A 24,247-nucleotide genomic window follows, 5' to 3' on the forward strand; every position below is an offset into this window, starting at 1 on the left:
TGTTATTTTTTTTGTAACACATTTCCTGCGTGGACACAAAGATGTGCATTAAAACTAGATGCCCTGAAGCATTACAGTTGACTTTATAGTGCAGTTTTATCCACGTCTGATGCTGAGTTTTTCAAAGACAGACTCGTGATTACGTTGAATGATGCTGAAACTTGTTTGGTCAAGTTTTTTTTTTTTACTTGGGAGCGGTTCTCTGTCATAAACTGTCCGGACGTTAGTTTTGCATTAGTGAGACAGGTGATGTATGATCCCACTGAAAGCCACATTTCTCAGATGGCTGAATCTAAACTGTGACGGGTGATTGAGGTGGAGGGCGGAAAAACAAAGCAAATCATATTTTAAATACTACACAGGTTTTTTAAATAATAAGTAGTGATGTAACTACTTAAAAGGAAATAATCATAGCTCAAATAAAACCAAGTTAGATATTCACCAAACAACGAATTAACTACAAGAGTCGGGATAAATGTTTCTCTTCTGTTTCTCTCTTATTGGATTGATAATAAAAACATTAGGAAAAGATGGCTCCATTTACATGCACGTTATGAATAGTGTTTTAGTGCTGTTCTATCCAAATATGCTCATTTTTTTTAAAGCATGACTAATGATTAGATTAGATTAGGGATTTTTGTTAGTCTGGTAAACGAGTGTTTGTTTGTTTGTTTGTTTTTTTCTCGCGAGAACGCGTTAAAAATTGTCCATCTGGTCATGACGGTACCGCAAAGGCCGATGACGCTTCGTCCTCCCAACCAATGGGCTGAAGATAAACATTGCGCGTGCAGCTGTCATGGGCCCAGCTCTCCTCTATCTTGTCAGGTCAGCGAACCTGTTCATCCCGAATCCAAACCAGTTTTAACACTGTAACAGGGCTGTCATTCATTTGCTCGTAACATGACAGTCTAGCTGTTAAATAATCCAGAAGTGCCCATCAAACCCTCCCGGTTTGCATTCTTCATCTGCAATGGCAGGCAAGTCCATCTCTCTGTGGCATGTAGACCTGTTTAATTAATATTAACGTACAAATTGTCTCGTTATGAATGCATGCTAATGTTAAACTGACCTATCCTGTTTTCTGTTTTGGGCAGATAAAGTGAAAGAGCTCGTTTCAAAGTGCCTGCAGGCCCGGGACATGGCATACTGTCCATACAGCCAGTTCCCCGTCGGTGCTGCCATTCTAACAGCAGATGGCGCTATAATCACAGGTAATAACTAACATGGGACCTCTCTCCTCTTTCAGGTTCATCCGTCACAACTACAAGACAAAAGAAAGGCTACTGAAATACATTAATAACAATAACAAACATACATTTACTCAAGTATTTAGCTGCTTTTATTTAAATCTCGATGCACTGTGCATCTTGTGGTCTGCAATGACAATGAAGGACATTCTGTTCTAAACTATAACCTCAATACAACAACCACATCACATAATAATAATAACAATAGTAATGCTCACACATTAATGCATTCGTATTAATGATCCAGCAACTAAAATATGTCAAACTACTCTTGTTTTGTGTGCATCTTTTTGGCACTATATTACTATTTCAGTATATAGCACTTATAGTTTACAGATAAACGTTATCTTCAGTTTTTAGGCTTGATTGTGTTCTTAGTAGATGTTCACAGTGCTTATCAGTTTTTAAATATGTGCCAAAAATATGTGTTCATTTAAAAAAAAGTAATATATTATGCAAACTTACTATTTATTTATTTTTTACCAGGAGAAGAAGAAAGAAGGGGTTAACTCATAAAAGGTTAAATGTGTAAACCTCACAGAAGTGACAAAAGTCTTAAATGATCTGAGTACTACTTTGACCACAGCGAAGGAGTCCAGACTCTGAAGCGTTTGTGTATTTTTTTCAGGCTGCAATGTGGAGAATGCCTCCTACGGTCTGACAGTGTGTGCTGAGCGGACTGCCATCCAGAGGGCTGTAGTGGAGGGACACAAACGGTTCACTGCCATCGCCGTGACATGGTTAGACACTCGCCGTGGTGACACATTAAGAGTTTCCTCTCGCAACATTTTCTTACACCTTCACCCTCTCTCCTCTGCTGCGCAGTGATGTCAAAGACAGCTTCGTTGGGCCGTGTGGAGCGTGTCGACAGGTTCTTATGGAGGTGAGACGTCTCTTTTACGAGCTGCAGAGACAATCAGTATTATACGATGAGTATGCGATACTCTAGTGTCCAGCTATCATCTTATTTCTGTTGCTGAAATTAAAAATAATTCTGTCGGGAAAAATTATTTTTTTATATACTGCACATGGGCAGTGAAAATCTTTCAATCTGTCACTAATAATCTGAATTAAGAAGTTTTTTGTTTGCTCTACAAAAAATAATCTTACAGATACATATGACATAATATGAAGAACATTTTGGCATCTACTCTAACTGTCAAATACATTTTATTGATATTACAGTCAGTAGCTGTGTGGTCAGTGTGTTTTACAGGCATGTTAAACATTGATACTAGCTAGTACAGTAAAATGTTAGTACTTCCTTGCAGAGAGAGGCTGCTTTGGAAGGTGTGACGACCACCTGCCACTAGGGCCTGTTTTGTGTTTTCCCCTTGTCTTGTCTGTTTCTGCAGGTACCTCAGTGGGCGGGTCTAATTTGGAGCAATTGGGAGCACCTGGCCAGTCTCCCTGAGCTTGTAAAACCTGGCAGTCACAATCCTCTCTCTCTCATCTTCCACCTGAACTCCAACATGGGTTTTGGTTGTGTTGGCTTTGGCCTGTTTGTTTTGTTTTAACACCCATCAACAATGCACATACACTATCATGCATCCATCAACAGACACACTGATCCTCAAAATCAAATCTCATTCATTCTTATAGGTTCTGTTGGTCTGTTTAAATAAATTAGTTCACCTTTATGTTTAACTGTGTTTCTTTGTTATTTTGTCATGGTTTATGAGCCAGATCGTGACAAAGGTTAAATAAAAGTGTCATTTTGAAGCATTATAAACCCGATTAATGTGTTTTTCTTTTAAGTAGCTTAGATCAGGGGGAATCCTTTTTAAAATAAACGGTAAGCTCCAGATTATTTATAACACTCATCTATAACCACACCAATAGTTCTGGGACATCGAGGTCATGTCAAAGTAGGGCTGGTCGATATGGCTGAAAAATGTATCACGATATAAGTCTTAAATATAAGTTGATATCGATAATAATTGATTCGGTTTTTTAACCTATTCTACCCAGACTTCTCAACTGTGCTGAACTGCATCCGTTATTTCTTTATATCGCTTTGATGTTTTGCCGTATGGCACTGCTGCCGTGTACCTCTTAAGAGGTTGCGCTAGACGAATGAATTTACATAGTTAAATAGCTTTTTAATCCTCATTTTGTGGGTAAACTTACCTGTACTTATTCAGCTATGTTCTTGCTCACTAAAAACCACATACAGCATCTTTTGCTTTTACTGTCCCCCTATTGTTGACATGCTGATGTGATGACGCAACGCGCTATCTCAGGTTTGGTGCTAGCCACAAGCCAAAACATTAGACTGCTGGAAATCCCCAGTCATTGGTCAAAGTTCTTTAAGTACAGTGGTCAAGTCATCTGACAGCGCATTCAGAGAGAGGAAGCCCGTTCAGAACAATGGCAGGTAGGTCTGTTCTTTCATATTTACATTTTTCACCATTTAATTTGGTGTTTTACACAGGTCTCTCAAATAATACTGTGTCACAACATGACCTTTTATAAGGTGGCACATTGCAGATCGATACTCCTGTGTACTGAGGAGTGTTGAGCTGCACTATAGTCATTTCTTTTTTGATGATTTGGCCTGTATGTGATTAGCAAAATATGTGTAATCACTTTACATTGTTCAATGTATAATGTGGCTTTTATTTTATATTAATATCTCAAATATAACCATCCAAATAACTCCAGGATAGTACATTATTTATCAGACGACTATTTAACTTTAAGCGTCACCAGAAACTTTTTCTTTTAGTTTCACTCTTGGATGTGAAATCAATAAATGAAGAGTGAGGCTGTATCTACAATTGCTCTTTAGCCCCATCTGCAGGCCGCCCTGTGGCAATAACTTTGGGTGCAGTTTGGAAGTTTCACGTCCGACCACCACCGCCCACAGCCCCAAGAGTATCAGGTGAATATACTGTATATTTACATAATAATCGCAGATTAATCAAGTCATTTCCAACAGAAATTACCTACATTAAATCAACCTGCATGAAGGTTAGAATGTTAAGCTTTGTTTAGATGTTTTTTAGAGGCTGGATGATTGTCGAGGTTGTAACGTTTGGTGATGTTGAACTGTATTGTGTATCCTGTGCTCATTCATCAACAACTAAACAACCCTGAAAACAGTAACCTCCATGAGCACTAATGTCCCCATGAAATCAAATTAGATGTTTTAATGTTTTTAAATTACATGTCTTGTGCTGTATGACATCTATGCCCCAGTATCTAGCCTGAAACAACAACAAAAAGTGGTTTTGTGTGTATTCTTTATAGTTTATCATTTTCTGGAAACGATACAAAAGGTTGATGACTCATCCTGTACTTGGGGGCATGTACTAACTTTGCATCCAATGAAAGCTGCCTCAAATTTTGATGTCTCTCCTTCTGCCTGCGCGTCTCCTTCAGCAGCAGCACTGCTGGTTTCCAGCACCTCAGTAACATCTGCAGGCATAGCTGACAGAGGTGGCAAGAAGTCCTTGTCAATACAAACCAGGTTTTCCTCCGGACTGTCCTCGCTAATAGCTGGCTTCCCTGGTTATAGCTGATGCAGATTGGTGGGCGGGGCTTGACCAGCTAACCAATCAGCAAAATTGGGCTTTTCCAGAAGAACAGGGGTTCCCTTGCTTCTTGAAAAAAAAAAGAAAAAAAAAAAAAAAAAAAAAAAAAAAAGAAATAGCACTCCTCCAGCCATTTCATGGGAACTTTGAATAAAAATAATGATGATCAGGCAGATACCATCATCAGCAGGCATTAAGTTAGTTTTGTTTTATTCTTTATTAGGATAAAACATATTTATTTAATGTGATATTATTATAACTTGTATTTGCATAGAACTTTTCATAAAAAGTTAATTTAAATTTTTTTAATGTTACATATGTGGCTGAAAATGCATCATCCATAACATATTATCAAAGTAAAACTTTTTGTCCATTGTACACTTCTAGTTGGAGTTGTAGCTCTGGGCTGTTTGCTTACAGTCTCACGAATCATCTTCGGTGAGTACACTCCTTCTTTTTTGAACATATCTTAATGCATTGTCTTTCAGTAATCAGCAAGTCTTTCTTAACCCACCGTCTCTTTGCAGGTGTTGTGTATTTCAAAGACTGTCCTCAGCAGCCCAACATCCCCAACTATCTGTTAGGGTTGGCTTTGATACCTCTGATCAATATACGATTTGTGACCTTACCCTGTAATACTCAGCCACAGGAGAATCCCAGGGGTTATAAAGCCTGCCTGTATTGTTTATTAGGCCTGTTTGTTTTGATATGGATCCTACTGGGTAAGACTTTCACTGCTAAGATCCTGTATCATTCTTATAAACTACGCAAAGAGCCACTAATTAACTTGCTAAATGTTCTTCTCCCTTGTAGGTGATGTGTGGGTCTTCTCAGTGTACCAGCCAAACTATGATCCTACCGCTGCAGACGGCCTTTACTGTAATAAGACTTTGTACACATTTGCTTTCTGGAATGCCATTTTTGAGACATTTGGGCTTGGAGCCCTCTTTGCCAAATTCCTCAAAGGAATCCTGTTCTATGTGGAGATGACTCCTATGCCATCGAACACAGACTTTTATGCACAAGTCTGAGACACTGATGAAGCAATGACTAATATGATCAAGTTTATAGCTTTATTGTACTGTGAAATTGTGGCTTTATTACAGTGTGAAAAATAAGTATTTGATACACCGCCGATTTTGCAAGATTCCCCCCTTATAAAGAATGGAGAGGTCTGTAATTTTCATCATAGGTACACTTCGACTGCGAGAGACAGAATCTAAAATAAAAATCCATAAAATCACATTGTATGATTTTTAAATAATTAATTTCTATTTTATTGCATGAAATAAGTATTTGATCACCTACCAACCAGCATGGATTCTGGCTCTCACAGACCTGTTAGTTGGTCTCTGAGAAGCCCTCCTATCCTCCACTCATTACCTGTATTAATTGCACCAGTTTGAACTCGTTATCTGTATAAAAGACACCTGTCCATCACACTCCAACCGCTCCACCATGGCCAAGACCATGACCAAGACCATAGAGCTGTCTAAGGACACCAGAGACAAAATTGTAGACCTTCACAAGGCTGGGATAGGTTACAGGACAATGGGCAAGCAGCTTGGTGAGAAGGCAACAACTGTTGGTGCAATTATTAGAAAATGGGAGAGACTCAAGATGACTGTCAATCTCCCTCAGACTGGGGCTCCATGCAAGATCTCACCTCGTGGAGTGTCAATGATCATGAGAAAGGTGAGGGATCTTCCCAGAACTACATGGGAGGGCCTGGTCTATGACCTGAAGAGAGCTGGGACCACAGTCTCAATGGTTACCATTAGTAACACAGTACGCAGCCATGGATTAAAATCCTGCAGCACATGCAAGGTCCCCCTGCTCAAGTCAGCACATGTCCAGGCCCGTCTGAAGTTTGCCAATGGCCATCTGGATGATCCAGAGGAGGCATGGGAAAAGGCCATGTGGTCAGATGACACCAAAGGTGAACTTTTTGGTATAAACTTCACTTGCAGTGTTTGGAGGAAGAAGAAGGATGAGTACAATCCCATGAACACCATCCCAACTGTGAAGCATGGGGGTAGAAACATAATGCTTTGGGGGTACTTTTCTGCAAAGGGATCAGGACGAGTGCACCGTATTGAGGAGAGGATGGATGGGGCCATGTATTGCGAGATTTTGGGCAACAACCTCCTTCCCTCAGTAAGAGCATTGAAGATGGGTCGTGGCTGGGTCTTCCAGCATGAGCCTGAAACACACAGCCATGGCAACTAAGGAGTGGCTCCGTAAGAAGCATTTAAAGGTCCTGGAGTGGCTTAGCCAGTCTCTAGACTTAAACCCAATAGAAAATCTTTGGAGGGAGATGAAACTCCGTGTTGCCCAGCTACAGCCTCGAAACCTGAAAGATCTGGAGGAGATCTGTTTGTAGGAGTGGGCCAAAATCCCTGCTGCAGTGTGTGCAAACCTGGTCAAGAACTATAGGAAACGTTTGATCTCTGTAATTGGATCTGTACTAAATATTAAGTTCTGTTTTTCTAGTGTATTTGATTGTATTATATTATTTGATGTAATATATTTGCAAATTAATTATTTAAAAATCATACAATGTGATTTTCTGGATTTTTGTTTTAGATTCTGTCTCACAGTTGAACTGTACCTATGATGAAAATTACAGACTTCTCCATTCTTTATCAGGGGGGAAACTTGCAAAATCGGCGGTGTATCAAATACTTATTTTCCCCACTGTATCTTCTAGGAATCTAAGCTGTAAATGTCAATCTATACTGTATATCTCTGTTTTTGTTGTGTAATCTGTTTTGAATCAAAGTAAATGCAAGAAAACTTTTTTATAAAAGCTTGACTATGTAGTTTTTAACACATGTTGTTCACCCAGGAGTAAATAAATGCTGCATCAGAGGGCACTATTTCAGTTTACTATTTCAACTCACAAAAAGCTACATTGCCCATGTTCACCTTTAAATGAACAAACATCTCAACAGTTTTGGACAACTGTTAAAGTCTATGGCATATAGAAACACAACAGATCAGGCCTTTCCCAGGACATTTTTAAAAAATATATATTTGTTAATCCATGTATGTATTGGTATTTTTACCTCAGGAAGACTTCAACGACGTATCAACTTAATCTTATTTTTTTTTTTTTTTTTTTTTTTGGAACACATTTCCTGCGTGGACACAAAGATGTGCATTAAAACTAGATGCCCTGAAGCATTACAGTTGACTTCATACTGTAGTTTTTTCCACGTCTGATCCTGATTTGAATGATGAGCTTGTTTGGTCAAGTTTAATTTTTTTGACTTGGGAGCGGTTCTCTGCCAATGTTAGTTTTGCATTAGTGGGACAGGTGATGTATGATCCCACTGAAAGCCACATTTCTCAGATGGTTGAATCTAAACTGTGACGGGTGATTTAGGTGGAGTGCGGCAAAACAAAGCAAATCATATTTTAAATATTACACAGGTTTCTTAAATAATAAGTAGTGATGTAACTACTCATAGCTCAAATAAAACCAAGTTAGATATTCACCAAACAACGAATAAACTACAAGAGTCGGAATAAATGGTGGCCTTGTGTGTTCACCTGGCTCACTCACTTTGTCTTGTTTGTGAGAAGTAACTCTGGGTTTTTCTCTTGTGTGTGTACCATGGCTGAATTGGCTGAATTTGTTAAAGCTCCGGCGGCACAGTGGAAAGGTGGTTAGCACTGATGCCTCACAGCAAGAAGGTCACCGGTTCGAATCCATGGGCTGGCTGGCCTTTCTGTGTGGAGTTTGCATGTTCTCCCTTTGTCTGCGTGGGTTCTCTCCGGGTACTCCGGCTTCCTCCCCCCAAAGACATGCTCATTAGGTTAATTGGTGACTCTAAATTGGCCGTAGGTGTGCGTGTGAGTGTGAATGGTTGTCTGTCTCTGTGTTGGCCCTGCGATGGACTGGCGACCTGTCCAGGGTGTACCCCTGCCTCTCGCCCGATGACAGCTGGGATAGGCTCCAGCAGACCCCCGGGACCCTTAACAGGACTAAACGGGTATAGAAAATGAATGAATGAATGTTAAAGCTCCAACCGAAGAGGTTTTGGATAGGTGCACAAAAGAACAGTTAAAGATTGCGGACCATTATGAGATTGAGATATCTGATAAAAGGTTAAAGGACACTGTAAAATGCATTTTGAAGGCTAGGTTAAGTGAAATGGGTGTGTTAACTGCTGGTGGGGAGGAACCTCCTGCCACGAACGCGTGGGTGGTTTGGCTCAGCAGAAAAATGACATTAGTGTTGCGAAGCCTGTTAGCTTCTTTTCCAGGAAGTTTAATTCTTACCAGCTAAATTACTTGACCATCGAGAAAGAAGCGCTACCCTTGGTGTGGGCTTTGACACATTTTAATGTGTATGTGGGGTCTGGTGTTGTGCCTGTGGTGGTCTACACCAGTGTTGTGGGTAACGCGTTGGAGTACTCTAATTACTTTTTTCGTGTAACTTGTAACGTAACGCATTAGTTTCGTGCGTTAAGTAATCAGTAACTTCGTTATGTTTTTAAAAAAGTAATCCGTTACTTTAAGAATTTCTCCGGATAAGGAAAGAAAAATTCCGACTACAGCCTGCTTTGTGTCGGACAGTACTGTGCCACCTGCGGATGTGTCAGCGGAGGTGCAGCGCTGTGATGATGCGTCTGTGCCCTGCTGACCTGCGTTACGTGTGTGTGTTTTCGAACCGCCAGCAAGATGGCAGAGAGGACAGCTTTTGAATCGTGGAAGTACGCACATTATTTTCAATTCACCAGCGAAAAGGACAAGAACAACATAACGGTAAAATGCACACTCTGCGTTGGTGAAAAGCTTCTGTCGACCGCAAAAAATTCCACTTCCAATTTATAAAAAAAAAAAATAATCTTGTATCCAAGCACCACTCTATCACCCTGGTATTGTTATCCTGCAGAGTTAATTTGGTTGGATGAATGACGTTATTCATTTTTGGGACTTCTCGGTGCATTTAAAGGAGGCTGTGTGTCTCTGAGTTGCAGCATGTGCAAGGCGCTGCAAACGGCTTTTAATTTTTGGTAACGCATGAGTACTTTATTGCGTTACTTTTATATAGGTAACGCTGTAACGTAACGGATTACTTTTAATTGATGGTAACGTTGTAACCTAACTAACTACTTTCCAGTCTACGCTGACCACAACCCTTTAACTTTTCTCAACTCTCTGAAGTGTCCAAATCAGAGATTAATCCGTTGGTCCTTGCTATTACAATCATACTGGTTAGACATTCAGTACATTAAGGGCTCCGACAACGTCGTGGCAGACACGTTGTCAAGAGCACCTCATCACTAACTTTCCAATGTTTAATTTAGTTGCTGATACATGTTTATTTCCTTATGTCCTTGTTTTTTTTCCCTTTCCTCTCTTAAAGCGCTTCCTTAGGTACCAGGTTGCTGAGGGGGAGGGTGTGACGAGTGCTAGAGGTAAATAAGCGCATCAGGTCAGTTGGTCGTATGATTGAAAAAAGTGTATAAACATATAGCCTATAGAGGGCAAATAAATATAGAACATTTTTCTAAATGTTATAGTTGTATATACTTTAGTTGGTTCCTGGGGGTATTCTGTAATGTTCTCATTATGTATTTTGATTGGATTCCGGGATTGGAATCCCTTCTTATGGAGGGGGGTGTGAAGGCCACCTGCCACTAGGGCCTGTTTTGTGTTTTCCCCCTTGTCTTGTCTGTTTCTGCAGGTACCTTAGTGGGTGGGTCTAATTTGGAGCAATTGGAGCACCTGGCCAGTCTCCCTGAGCTTATAAAACCTGGCAGTCACGATCCTCTCTCTTTCATCTTCCACCTTGACTCCAACATGGGTTTTGGTTGTGTTGGCTTTGGCCTGTTTGTTTTAACACCCATCAACAATGCACATACATCATGCATCCATCAACAGACACACTGATCCTCAAACTCAAATCTCATTCATTCTTATAGGTTCTGTTGGTTTGTTTAAATTAGTTCACCTTTATGTTTAACTGTGTTTCTTTGTTATTTTGTCATGGTTTATGAGCCAGATCGTGACAAAGGGTAAATAAAAGTGTCATTCTGAAGCATTATAAAAATATGTTTTTCTTTTATGTAGCTTAGATCAGGGGGAATCCTTTTTAAAATAAACGGTAAGCTGAACAGAAATCGAAGGGATACCTTCTTATATGTGATTTCTGCAACAATGGTAGGCTGGCCTACCGAAAACGTTGTAGCCTACATCTGACTGCAGTTCAATGCAGTGTTCATTTCTTTGATTAAACAGTAAAAAGGCATTTTTAACATGTTGGTAACAGTAGAATAAGTGGGATAATGGACTTCACTCCATTAGACTATCCGATAAAAAATAGCCTGGGCTATTGGCTCAACTGTCAGCACGCTCGCCTCCCAATCCGAGGTGCTGCTGGCTCGAGTCCGGGCGTGTGCAGAGCTGAATCACGCAGGTTACATTCTAAGGCTTCGCGTTGGGCCGTTTTACCATCTAGAACGCGTGCATTCAATTTGTAGAAGTGTCGTCCATTATCCTTTATTTATATCGTAGTACTGCTTCTTCAGTATCATCCTAAATTGGTTTAGTGGGTAACACGTCAGTCTGGCGATCGGCCGTCCGTAGTTCAAATCTTGTTAACGGTTAGTAGATTTTTGGGGTTCTTCTTCACACCTGTCTGTCCAAAAATGAAAACAAATGGCATTTAATCTTCATCTCAATATCTTTCTGTGAATTCGTTTCATGGTTGAGTTACAGGTGCTAAACGACTTTGGGTGTAAAAGTAAATATTCAAATAAGTAGCCAAATCAGCAGTTCATTTTCGCCAAGATTGGAGACCAAAGCACTATGCTACTTAATCCTTATTCAGTAGATTTGCTGCTATTCACAATCCTTTGCATACAGCATGCTTGTTGTAACACGGGTATAAATTCCGGTAACTCCAAAGCTTCTATTTCGTCGGCAACAACGAATGCAAACACCGCGAGATCCGCCATTGTTTACACAAAGTTGACCGTGTCCGACTTGTCTGCAGCCGTTTTATGCTCCACCCCTACAGTCGGCGTAAGATCACGTTGACGTATGCACCTAAGCCTCAGACAGGTGCAGACATCTCGAACGAGCCTACTCTCTGGTGCTAGCCACAAGCCAAAACCAGAGCCGAAGTCCCGCCCCTTCCGATTGCCTCCATGGGACCTATCTTTCGAAAAAATATGAACGGCAGTCTATGGCGAAAGATAAATTTTTTTTTTCTGGTCCCGATCGACTTGTGCCTTGGATTATACATATATTGTTTTTCAGAATAAAAAAGGATTTTACATGTCAAGAATGTCACAGTTTGTCGCAAGATAGTTAAGTAAAACGCTATGGAAAATACGTAATTAAACGAACTACAAGTCCCGCATGCTGGCGTGTACAGAACCGACCAAAACTCCCTTCGTGTAACTACAGTTCTCGACATGACCCGATTTATAATGATTTTCACCTCGTTTGATGCTTCTGCCTTCGCCCTGGAAGAAGACGGTAAAGCCAGAGAACGTCTAATATGGGGAGAAGTTCCACTCTCACTGAACTTCCGGCTTCTGAACTGGTTGCAGTACCACTCTGGTTCCATATGAGGGCGCTCTCAGGACGAGTGCAGAATGAATGGCGGTCTATGGAGCAATACCCCTCAAAATCCACTTTTCTCAGGATATAATTTTTTGTGCAGTAATTTGAATATTGTATTTGAAAGGAGATGCAAAGAAATTACACATTGCTGGGTGTTAGATTTTTTAGAGTCACTTATTTGCTTTAAAAAGTATTTTAAAATGTCAATGACGTCATACACATCGTACGACCAGATACTGCTTTACGGCAATCCTTCAGTCACTGCTTTGGTGCTTTCGCGCTCTGCACTTTCTTTTCTCTCGAGGCATGGACAACACAGCTGACACGGGTAAATAATCGTGCTAGAAGAGTTTCTGTTTTGTTGTTTTAAAAGACCGGGCCGAAAAAAAAAAAAACTTGGGCGAAAAAGTCCGCCTTAACATTCTGGTCCCGTTTGAGAGGTCACGTGACCGGCAAGCGCAATGGTCGGAAGACTCTAGAGCTCTCGTTCGGTATCCCCATTTTTACTGTTAATTTGATCTCTAAGTCCTCGGCGGTGTTATATTTGGTAGTGAGAGCCATATAAGATGTCAAGCCAACAGAAATTGTTTAACTCGCCGACCAAAATCCCCCCGGCTAAGCGTAAGCAACAGGATGCTAACAGCTCGGCAGCTACCGAGGTTAGCATGGAAGCGGCTATCTCATTAGCCCTAGCCAAACAGCGCGACCAGTTGGAAATGGTTGTCACTCGTGCTATTAACAAGGCAGTGGGGAGTGTGGACGACTCTGTCAAGAAACTTCAGAAAGACTTAGACGCTCATATGGATGTTGTTCGGGGCTTGGTGACTAAAGTTGAGAGGGTCCAAACAGATACGCGGACCATGAAACGCCAGATATTAGACAACACCACCGGCCTCGAGAAGTTTCAACAGAAGCTCGCGCTGTTAGAGGACCACAACCGGAGAAACAACGTTCGGATCACAGGAATCACTGCAGGTCGAGAGGGTGACAACGCAACCAGTTTTCTCCAAGAAATGCTTCCCAAGTGGATACCCTCGCTCGGTAACAGAGTTGTTGAGATAGAGAGAGCTCATCGTATTTACAGCCCGCATGTGAAGGGGAGCATCCCGCAAACCATGATACTGAAGCTGCTTCGGCACGGAGACCGCAACGCTATACTGAACGGTGCCCGGGAGATGTCCAAGACTGCCCCCATACAAGATGCTGGCAAGTCGCTGCGTTTCTATGCTGACTACAGTGCCCATACTAGTCAGCGGCGGAAATCATTTGTGGGTGTACAGAAGTATCTACGCGAGAAGGGCATCCCATCCTTCATGATCTATCCTGCCACTCTGAAGATCACCCTGGGCGGCGAACAACGCAGCTTTACTACTCCGGAGGAAGTAGAGGAGTTTCTACGAGGGTCTCGGCATGGGGTCTCGACAACGCGCGCAGCAGCCCATCAACACGGGGAAGTGATGGAGCAGGAGTGTTCCGGCACTTGAAGATAAGGCGAGGAGTTTTTCATGACCCGGATTTCACCGTAAGATCTGTCCTGGTTACAATGGACATCTATCTGTCCCATACTAATTGTGACATTGAGGGCTATTGGTCCCCTCCCAGGTTATACTACTAGTTACTGCTTCTAAGAGAGAATATGGACCCTGTCACACAGTTATGTTCATGTTTCAGAGGGACAATTTCAGTTATTTTTCATGTAGCCTGGGTCTGTCAATAGTGGGCCTCACATTTTTGTTTCAACTGCTTATATTCCTGCCAGGTCAGTTATGTTTGTAAGTGGGATACAACCGAGTTTTGGAGTCTCAATGAGCTGCGTTATGCAGTGGTCAAGTTACACAGAAACACGGGTTTTGGGGTATGGGCATGGCAGCAATGGGGTGGGTGTGGGTCTCCTACTGGACCATATGCTTGGATACTTGGTTTACAGTAAGTTGTATAACTGGAATATAACTACAGTGATTTTTGATAATGGTTAAACTGACTATTCTGAGTCTAAATGTCCGGGGCTTAAATGTCAATATCAAGAGGGTTAAATGTCAGGAATTGATGCGTCGAGCAAATGCAGACATAGTACTAATTCAGGAATCCCACTTAAAACAAGGAGATGTCCAAAGGATGCAAAATAAACAATATATGGTGATATCCTCCTCCAGCAGTGGGTCTAGCTCAAAAGGAGTAATGATTATGTTTAAGAGGAATTTACCCGTGAAAATTGAAGGGACTAGTAACGATAAATGTGGGCGAGTAGCATATGTGTGCACATCAATTTACAATACGAAGGTTGCATTTGTATCGGTGTATGCACCAGCAGTCTTTGAAGATAATTTCTATCCTGACCTCACAGAGGAATTACTGAAACTCACAGAATATGAAATAGTTCTAGGAGGTGACATGAATGCGGTCTGTAACCTTGATTTAGACAGATCTACAAGCTCATTTACACACAGTCAGCAATCAGCCTCTACGGCTCTGAATACAATGATAAACAACTTGAACTTTTTTGATGTTTGGCGATTTCAAAACCCCGGTAGTCAAGATTACACTTGTTTCTCTGCATATCATAAAACATTTTCAAGGATTGATTATTTTCTACTGTCACGTAGTTTGAAGGATTGTGTAACACCTGTTAAATTTCTCCCAGCCACACTGGCTGATCACAACCCATTAGTTCTCAGTATTGATCTCAGTTTCAAATCCAAAAAATCTCAGAGATGGCGTTTCAACACCTCTCTTTTAAATGACACTGCATTTGTCTCTGAATTTAGAACTAAACTGTCCACATTTCTCCAAGACAATATGGGCTCCGTTGATGATGCTAGGTTAGTGTGGATGGCGACAAAGGGTTTTATCCGGGATTTTACAACGTCATACGCATCACATGTGAAAAAGCTTAGGAATCTTAAGATTAAGGAGTTGGAGGAGAAATGTTTATGCCTGGAGAGGGCTCTAAAGCAAAACTATTCTGACACAATTAATGACGAGTTACAGGTCGTTAGACAAGAGCTGAATGATTTATTACGCAAACGAGCGGAATTCATTATACATAGAACTAGGCAAAATTATTATTGCAACGGAAGTAAGCCCAGCAGGCTCTTGGCCCTAAAATTAAAACAGTGTGAATCAAAAGCGTCCATCGATTCAATACACCACCCTACTAAAGGCCTGGTTTCTAATCCAGCAGAGATAAATAACACCTTTCAGGCATATTACAAGGATTTATATACGTCGTCTGATAGCTTTGACCCAGAAGTGTGTAATAATTTTCTGGAAGGGTTGGATCTGCCCACCCTACAGGGAGAAGAGGCAGCAGACCTGGGCCGCCTGATAACTTTGCAGGAATTAAAAGTTGCACTGAGTAAAATGTTAAGAGGGAAATCTCCAGGCCCTGATGGGATTCCGCCTGAAGTGCTCTTGCATTTCTGGGACCTCCTCGGACCGGTTCTTCTGGACTCCATCCAGACTGCTTTAGAAAAAGGTGCCTTTCATGAACACACCAATGTAGCTTTAATCTCATTGTTACCAAAGAAGGGCAAGGACCCATTACAATGCTCTAACTACAGACCTGTATCTCTGATAAATTCGGATCTAAAAATTTACTCCAAATTGCTGGCACTACGCCTGGAGCGCTATATGGATAAACTAATTCACATCGACCAAACTGGGTTCATGAAGGGCCGTCTTGCTGCGGATAACATTAGGCGTTTAATGCATATAATAGAAGAATCTAAACAGCTTCAGGCACCGTGTGCTATTCTGTCACTTGATGCTGCCAAAGCTTTTGACAGGGTCGAGTGGCAGTATTTGTGGGCAGTACTGCGAAAATTTCAACTAGGTGAAGCTTTTATTAAGATGATACAAATTCTGTATGCAAACCCCTCGGCTATGGTCAACACAAACGGATTGAACTCCAGACCCTTTCCTATTTTCCGCGGTACGAGACAGGGCTGCGGCCTCTCCCCGAGCCTGTTCATTCTATCCCTCGAACCGTTTACGCAGCACCTTCGGCAAAATTCGGTCATGTCCCCTATCCAAATCAAACAGACTTCTCATACCCTGTCGGCCTTTGCGGACGACGTCCTTATTTATATGACAGACATAGAAAACTCTATTAACTCTTTATTAGTGGCTTTTGAGGATTTCAAACAGCAGTCAGGATTTATGATCAATTGGACAAAATCAGCTCTGATGTTGCTAAATGAAGCTGCTAAGAAAGTCAAAATATCAAGCCGGATTCCTATAGTAACTCAAATTACATACTTGGGTATACAGATACACCCCTCCATCCAGAAAATAGTGAAGAGCAACTATGAAAGAATTCTTAAGGAAGTTGAACGTGATCTTGCTAACTGGACCAGGCTACCTGCCTCATTGCAGACGCGTATATCTGTAGTTAAAATGAATATCTTGTCTCGTGTTAATTTCTTGAGTATGATGATTCCACTCTCTCCCTCTCCAGACTACTGGGTTAAAATTGATAAATTGTTACGTGGATATATTTGGAATAATGGCCATCCAAAACTTAAGCTTTCTGTTCTACAGAGACCCAAAGATCAGGGCGGGCTCGCCCTCCCAAATTTCAAAGTATACCACCAATCCTTCCAGCTACGTCCTATCATGGCTTGGCTTGACGGTCGCTCATGTGTCTCATGGAAATCTTTAGAGAAAAACCTAGTTCACCCGAGGAGATTGGAGGACATTTTATTTTCTGGCATAAAAGATAAATACTGTAGGCTGCACTATGGCCCCATTATTGCCAACACAATAAAAAATTTTAGGATAGTTGAGAGAGAACTGAAGGGGAACTTAAAGTGGCACAGTGATGCCCCTCTGTGGCACAACGTGAATGTACAGATTGGAAATAAGCCACTGGACTTTAAACCATGGTCTTTGAAAGGTATTAATGTTGTCGGGGACCTGTATGATAGAAATGGTATGCTTAGCTATCAGGATTTGAAGGACCGCTTTGATCTGCAGGACTCTTCTTTTTTTTATTATTTACAAATAAGATCGGCACTTAAGGCACATGGTGTGCCACTGAGGGCTAAACTTCCCATACATCCTCTGATAAATTGGATAAATTCCCTTCCCTGCAGGGGCTTTGTTTCGAAAGTCTACTCCAAACTATCCGGACAGCAAGAGACTCTACTGATGATCAGAGCATGGCTGAGAGACTTTGGTCAGAAGGATGACGACATTTCCTGGAACAATGTATGGGAGAACATTTTTCAAGCTTCCAAAAATCCAAATCACCAACTCATTCACTTCAAAGTGTGTCACAGACTCTATTATACACCTGTCACTAGGTTTCGCATGAAACTGATACCAAGTCCAAGCTGTACCATGTGCCAACTTAACGCAATAGGATGTTATAAACACATGATGTGGGAATGTCCCTCTGTTCAGGCCTTTTGGGGCCGGGTGTCCAAAGTCTTGTCTGAATTACTAGGTACTACTATAACATGCAATCCAATCTTACTTCTCCTTAATGATGATTCTCAAATACATATAAGTGAGAAACAACGTAAACTATTGCTGAGCGGCCTCACAGCTGCTAAAAAAATCCTAGTGCAAAGATGGCTACCACCTCATGATCTTAGTACTAGGAAATGGTTGATTTATTTTCACGATATAGTGTTACTTGAGTTGTCTACGGCACGGATTAATAATGCTAAAGCCTCCACTTTGGAGATGTGGTTAGGTGCAGCTACACAGATAAAGGATAAACTTCTTGGGTTGTGAACAAGAGGGACACCACTTACTACAATGTATTGTTGACACTTGATGATGTTTGAATCGTCCAGGGGAGACCGGGGAGGGAGGGATGCTGCCAGGGGGGTGGGAGGTGGGAGGGGGGTATTATGTCTCAAAAAAAAAGAAAAAAATGTACGGATGTTGCTGTATTCGCTATGCTTCAATAAAAAAAGTTCTTCACAAAAAAAAACATTCTGGTCCCGTTTCGGATGCCACGATGCCGTCAAGCGGGATCTGGTCGTAATCAGTCCTTCACTGACCAATCAGCGTTCATTAGCACAATGCTAGGGTGTTATGGGCAACAACAACTCAACCTGTAAGAAAACGAAAGGACATAAGTTCTCGTTCATTCAACTTTTGACCTATAACCCATGTTGAACTTGCAAAACCTACAATCAAATCTGAGATTTCTCAACGACAATCGGGTGAAAGAGACACATTTGGCCGTTTAGCTCCATAGAGTCCCATTCATGTTGCACTCATGGCGATCGCCCCCAGTGGAAATCTGGTGGAACTGCAACCAAAATTCGTTACAATGGGACTTAATAGAGAGTGGGAAGGCTCTCCGTAGACGGGCTCTGGTAAAGCTCAACAAGGAGACAGCCATAGTTCTCTCGCAGGTCAGTCGTCATCATGTTAAGCCCGCCCACCGACTCGTGATTGGTCCGGTACATCTTGGATTTTTCGAAATCTCAAGTCAACGGAGAGCAACTCGACTGACCCTGGAAGCAAATGTAATTTGCTGCCGCTAGGGGCAGTCTAGATTCTAGGCTACCATCAATCTAAATCTGAATGAATTTTCATGACATTTTAAGTGTTTTTGTGATTTGCCTTTTGGATTATTAATCAGTTAAAATCCAGTACAGAACTTGAGGAAAGTTTATAAGTAAATAGAAAATACTTTATTATCACAATAAAAGTTTTTGTTAAGAAACAACACAAAATGATCACTTAAAAATTTCCATCTGCTTATACAAGTTTGTTGTGTTACACTATATCTTACAGCCATTTTACAAATAGTACAACTTCCTATCGTTTCATTTTCGACCCGAAAATATAACCAAACAGCCCTACTCTTTCTCTCGTTGTAATGCGTTGCTGCTGGCCGAGCCTGCTGGTAGCGGTGGGCGGTGATCGGTCACCTGGCGCCACGGAGTTTGTTGTACGTGACGGTACAACAAACACACGTGAGGGGGATGAGGAGCAAAATGAGCCTGCTCTGCTCTGTGACAGCAGCGGCATTTAGACAAACAGAGTCAGGTCGCCTCTTTAATGAAACGAGATAAACTGAAACTTAAGTATCGATCTCATTACACTGGTATCAATCAATCTCGATACCAACGTTGGTATCGATATTATTGATATTTGGATTGATCCGCCCACCACTCCTCTCCATAGCCAAAACATTAGACTTCTGGAAATCCCCAGTCGTTGGTCACAGTTCTTTAAGTAGGTGGTCAAGTCATCTGACGGCGCATTCAGAGTGAGGAAGCCCGTTCAGAACAATGGCAGGTAAGTCTGTTCTTTCATATTTACATTTTTCACCATTTAATTTGGTGTTTTACACAGGCCTCTCAAATAATACTGTGTCACAACATGACCTTTGATAAGGTGGCACATTGCAGATCGATACTCCTGTGTACTGAGTGTTGAGCTGGTCATTTCTAGTGCTGTTCTATCCATGCTATTTTTTTTAAAGCATGACTAATGACTAGTGTACTGCCCTTGCAGTGCGTATGCTTGTGCACAGCTAGACAGGCAGCTAACGAATGAAAGTCCTTCAATAAACAACAAGGCTTGACTTTTCTCGTCCTTTAATGAAGTCCTCTTTGTTATTTTTTCTCCCGTAAAACTGAAAATTATTACAGATAGAAATACAACTGTTAAACACTGTACACGCAAAGCCGTCTGCTTTACTCTTCTGAGCTAACTCGACTCAGTGGCGCATGCAGCAGATAAACACAACACGGCACAACATAGCTGGAAATGAAAGGAAAGAGCGCTCACACCAACGCGGTTTCTCTAAACCAAAGAAAAGAGCTGACGCAGTTTCTCACAACCAAGAAATATAGACTTTTTAGACTTTTAACCTGCTCAATTATTAACTTATTTAACTTAACATTTTAACATTTTAAGGCAGCACAACTAGATTAGATTAGGGATTTTTGTTAATCTGGTAGTCTGTTTTTTTGTTTGTTTGTTTTTCTCGCGAGAACGCGTTAAAAAATGTCCATCTGGTTACCTGCAATGCACCATTGGACTCTCAGAAAATGTTCACAACTGGTTCACCTCTTACCTGACCGACAGAACTGAGTATGTCGCCCTGGGCAAAGCCAAGTCACACACCCACAACGTCACCTGCGGTGTTCCTCAGGGCTCTGTGCTGGGCCCCACCCTCTTTTCCTTCTACATGCTTCCCCTTGGCAATATTATTAGCAGACATGGCATAACATTTCACTGCTATGCGGACGACATGCAGCTCTACCTCAGGACAACCCCCACTTCTTCTGCTCCCCTACCAACTTCCACACTGACCACCTGCCTGGAGGAGATAGAGGCGTGGATGAGGTTCAATTTTCTTCAGCTAAACAGTTCCAAAACGGAGGCCATCCTGGTTGGCACACCACATCTGCTCCGCTCTTCTACCATCACCAATATCACTTTCTCTGGCCAAACCATCTCCCTCTCCACATCTGTCACCAACTTGGGTGCTAAAATGGACCCACAACTCACCTTTGACACCCACATCAAACACCTCTGTAAGACAGCTTTTTACCACCTCAAGAACATCGCCAAACTCCGTCCAACACTCACCCTAGCAGATGCAGAGAAGCTCGTCCATGCCTTTGTCTCCTCCAGGCTGGACTACTGTAATGCACTCCTCATTGGGATCTCTGGCAAGAGCATCCAGAGATTCCAGTACATTCAGAACAGCGCTGCCAGGATCCTGATGAGGGTGCGCAAGCATGACCACATCACCCCCATTCTGAAGTCCCTTCACTGGCTCCCTGTCCCACTCAGGATTGAGTACAAGGTCTCCCTCCTCACTCACCAGTGCATTCATGGACATGCCCACCTTTACCTACAGGAACTCCTCACCCCCCACACTTCCTCATGCACCTGGTCTGCAACCTCAAACACCATTCAAACCCCCAGAACTAAGCTCTGCAGCATGGGTGATAGGGCCTTTGCTTCTGCTGCCCCCAGGCTGTGGAATGCCCTCCCTGACCACCTGAGGGCCCCACAGACTACAGATACTTTTAAAAAGGACTTAAAAACATATCTTTTTAAAAAAGCCTACAACTAAAATGTATTTTTTTCTTTCTTCTATTTTTTTAACCTTAATCTTACCTTTTTTGACCCTGGTTGTTTTAACTTACATTATTTTTTAAACTGTTTGCCCTGTAGCACTTTGAGATTGCTTTAAATGTAAAGTGCAATACAAATAAAATTGATTATTATTATTATTATGACGGTGCCGCAAAGGCCGATGACGCTTCGTCCTCCCAACCAATGGGCTGAAGGTAAACAATGCGCGTGCAGCTGTCATGGGCCCAGCTCTCCTCTATCTTGTCAGGTCAGGGAACCTGTTCATCCCGAATCCAAACCAGTTTTAACACTATAACAGGGCTGTCATTCATTTGCTCGTAACATGACAGTCTAGCTGTTAAATAATCCAGAAGTTCCCATCAAACCCTCCCGGTTTGCATTCTTCATCTGCAATGGCAGGCAAGTCCATCTCTCTGTGGCATGTAGACCTGTTTAATTAATATTAACGTACAAATTGTCTCGTTATGAATGCATGCTAATGTTTAACTGACCTATCCTGTTTTTTTGTTTTGGGCAGATAAAGTGAAAGAGCTCGTTTCAAAGTGCCTGCAGGCCCGGGACATGGCATACTGTCCATACAGCCAGTTCCCCGTCGGTGCTGCCATTCTAACAGCAGATGGCGCTATAATCACAGGTAATAACTAACATGGGACCTCTCTCTCCTCTTTCAGGTTCATCCGTCACAACTACAAGACAAAAGAAAGGCTACTGAAATACATTAATAACAATAACAAACATACATTTACTCAAGTATTTAGCTGCTTTTATTTAAATCTCTATGCACTGTGCAACTTGTGGTCTGCAGTGACAATGAAGGACATTCTATTCTAAACTATAACCTCAATACAACAACCACATCACATAATAATAATAACAATAGTAATGCTCACACATTAATGCATTCGTATTAATGATCCAGCAACTAAAATATGTCAAACTATGCTTGTTTTGTGTGCATCTTGTTGGCGCTATATTACTATTTCAGTATATAGCACTTATAGTTCACAGATAAACGTTATCTTCAGTTTTTAGGCTTGATTGTGTTCTTAGTAGATGTTCACAGTGCTTATCTGTTTTTAAATATGTGCCAAAAATATGTGTCCATTTAAAAAAAAAAAAAAAAAAAGTAATATATTATGCAAACTTACTATTTATATATTTTTTACCAGGAGAAGAAGAAAGAAGGGGTTAACTCATAAAACATTAAATGTGTAAACCTCACAAAAGTGACAAAAGTCACAGAAAACCATTTTCATTACGAGTCTTAAATCATCTTAGTACTACTTTGACCACAGCGAAGGAGTCCAGAGTCTGAAGCGTTTGTGTATTTTTTTCAGGCTGCAATGTGGAGAATGCCTCCTACGGTCTGACGGTGTGTGCTGAGCGGACTGCCATCCAGAGGGCTGTAGTGGAGGGACACAAACGGTTCACTGCCATCGCCGTGACATGGTTAGACACTCCCGTGGTGACACATTAAGAGTTTCCTCTCGCAACATTTTCTTACGCCTTCACCCTCTCCCCTCTGCTGCGCAGTGATGTCAAAGACAGCTTCGTTGGGCCGTGTGGAGCGTGTCGACAGGTTCTTATGGAGGTGAGACGTCTCTTTTACGAGCTGCAGAGACAATCAGTATTATACGATGAGTGTACGATACTCTACATAAAGTGTCCAGCTATCATCTTATTTCTGTTGCGGAAATTAAAAATAATTATGTCCGTAAAAATGATTTTTTTTTTAATATACTGCACATGGGCAGTGAAAATCTTTCAATCTGTCACTAATAATCTGAATTAAGAAGTTTTTTTATTTGCTCTACAAAAAATAATCCAACAGAATTACAGATACATATGACATAATATGAAGAACATTTTGGCATCTACTCTAACTGTCAAATACATTTTATTGATATTATAGTCAGTAGCTGTGTGGTCATTGTGTTTTACAGGCATGTGAAACATTGATACTAGCTAGTACAGTAAAATGTTACTGCTTCCTTGTAGAGAGAGGCTGCTTTGGAAGGGTAAATAAAAGTGACAAAAGTTCAAGCATTATAAACCCGATTAATATGTTTTTCTTTTAAGTAACTTAGATCAGGGGGAATCCTTTTTAAAATAAACAATAAACTCCAGATTATTTATGACACTTATCTATAACCACACCAATAGTTCTGGGACATCGTGGTCATGTCAACGTGATCTATAAACCTCACGGTTAAAGGATATTTAGCAAGCTGGTGTAAATTCACATTCTACAGTAAGAACCGATGCACAAGCTGGATGTTCTGTTTTTGGATTATTAATTTAAATCCAATTTTGTCAATTTTTACATCAATATCAAATAATTAACAAAATATTTTGTATTGCTCAATAGGATTTCATTTGAAATCAGTTCACATTAGGCAATAAAGTTCAGTCGCTAACAGAATGAATGCAAAAAGAATAGTGACAATAACTTATGAAGCATCTAAATATCTGGGTGTGAAGTGATAGTCTCCTTGCTATACCTGCAAGTGTGTTGACTGCTCTGCATCTCTCTCCCTCTTGACAGTTTGGATCAGACTGGACGGTGTACTTGACCAAGCCGGACGGATCCTACAAAGAAATCAGTCTCCTTGAACTGCTGCCTATAGCCTTTTCCCCAGCTCACCTCGAAAAACACTGATGCAACCTCAGCCTTATTTTTTGCATGACGTTGGTTTCACTGATGTTTTTCGATTTTGTGCTGCTTGTATAGCATTTGGGGTCAGACTACTCGTAAATACACAATAAAGCTTGCTTTTATCGCACATTTTATCATGTCTC

The 24,247-nt window shown here is 41.3% G+C and overlaps 2 protein-coding genes across 3 annotated transcripts; both read left to right on the forward strand.

Annotated features, from left to right (window-relative positions):
• Positions 1-970: 970 nt before the first annotated feature.
• LOC311491263 (uncharacterized protein) lies at positions 971-5,940 on the forward strand (the record flags this gene model as incomplete). Its single annotated transcript, XM_084549163.1, has 8 exons — positions 971-977; positions 1,095-1,211; positions 1,876-1,987; positions 2,073-2,130; positions 2,603-2,729; positions 5,171-5,221; positions 5,311-5,505; positions 5,597-5,940. The coding sequence occupies 8 exons, from the start codon at positions 971-973 to the stop codon at positions 5,812-5,814; spliced, it is 885 nt and encodes a 294-aa protein (XP_084405289.1). The 3' UTR covers positions 5,815-5,940.
• On the forward strand, positions 3,529-24,231 carry LOC311487116 (cytidine deaminase-like). 2 transcript variants are annotated; one of them, XM_084543241.1, is made up of 6 exons: positions 3,529-3,565; positions 19,572-19,630; positions 21,966-22,082; positions 22,786-22,897; positions 22,982-23,039; positions 23,994-24,231. In XM_084543241.1, the coding sequence occupies exons 2-6, from the start codon at positions 19,624-19,626 to the stop codon at positions 24,105-24,107; spliced, it is 408 nt and encodes a 135-aa protein (XP_084399367.1). In that variant the 5' UTR covers positions 3,529-3,565; positions 19,572-19,623; the 3' UTR covers positions 24,108-24,231. The 2 variants fall into 2 exon arrangements, with proteins under 2 accessions (XP_084399367.1, XP_084399366.1); XM_084543240.1 differs by lacking the exon at positions 3,529-3,565 and having other exon boundaries at positions 19,109-19,630.
• Positions 24,232-24,247: the final 16 nt, after the last annotated feature.

The sequence above is a fragment of the Chelon labrosus genome (assembly GCF_963514085.1).
Source record: "Chelon labrosus genome assembly, chromosome: 1".
NCBI classification, from domain to species: domain Eukaryota; kingdom Metazoa; phylum Chordata; class Actinopteri; order Mugiliformes; family Mugilidae; genus Chelon; species Chelon labrosus.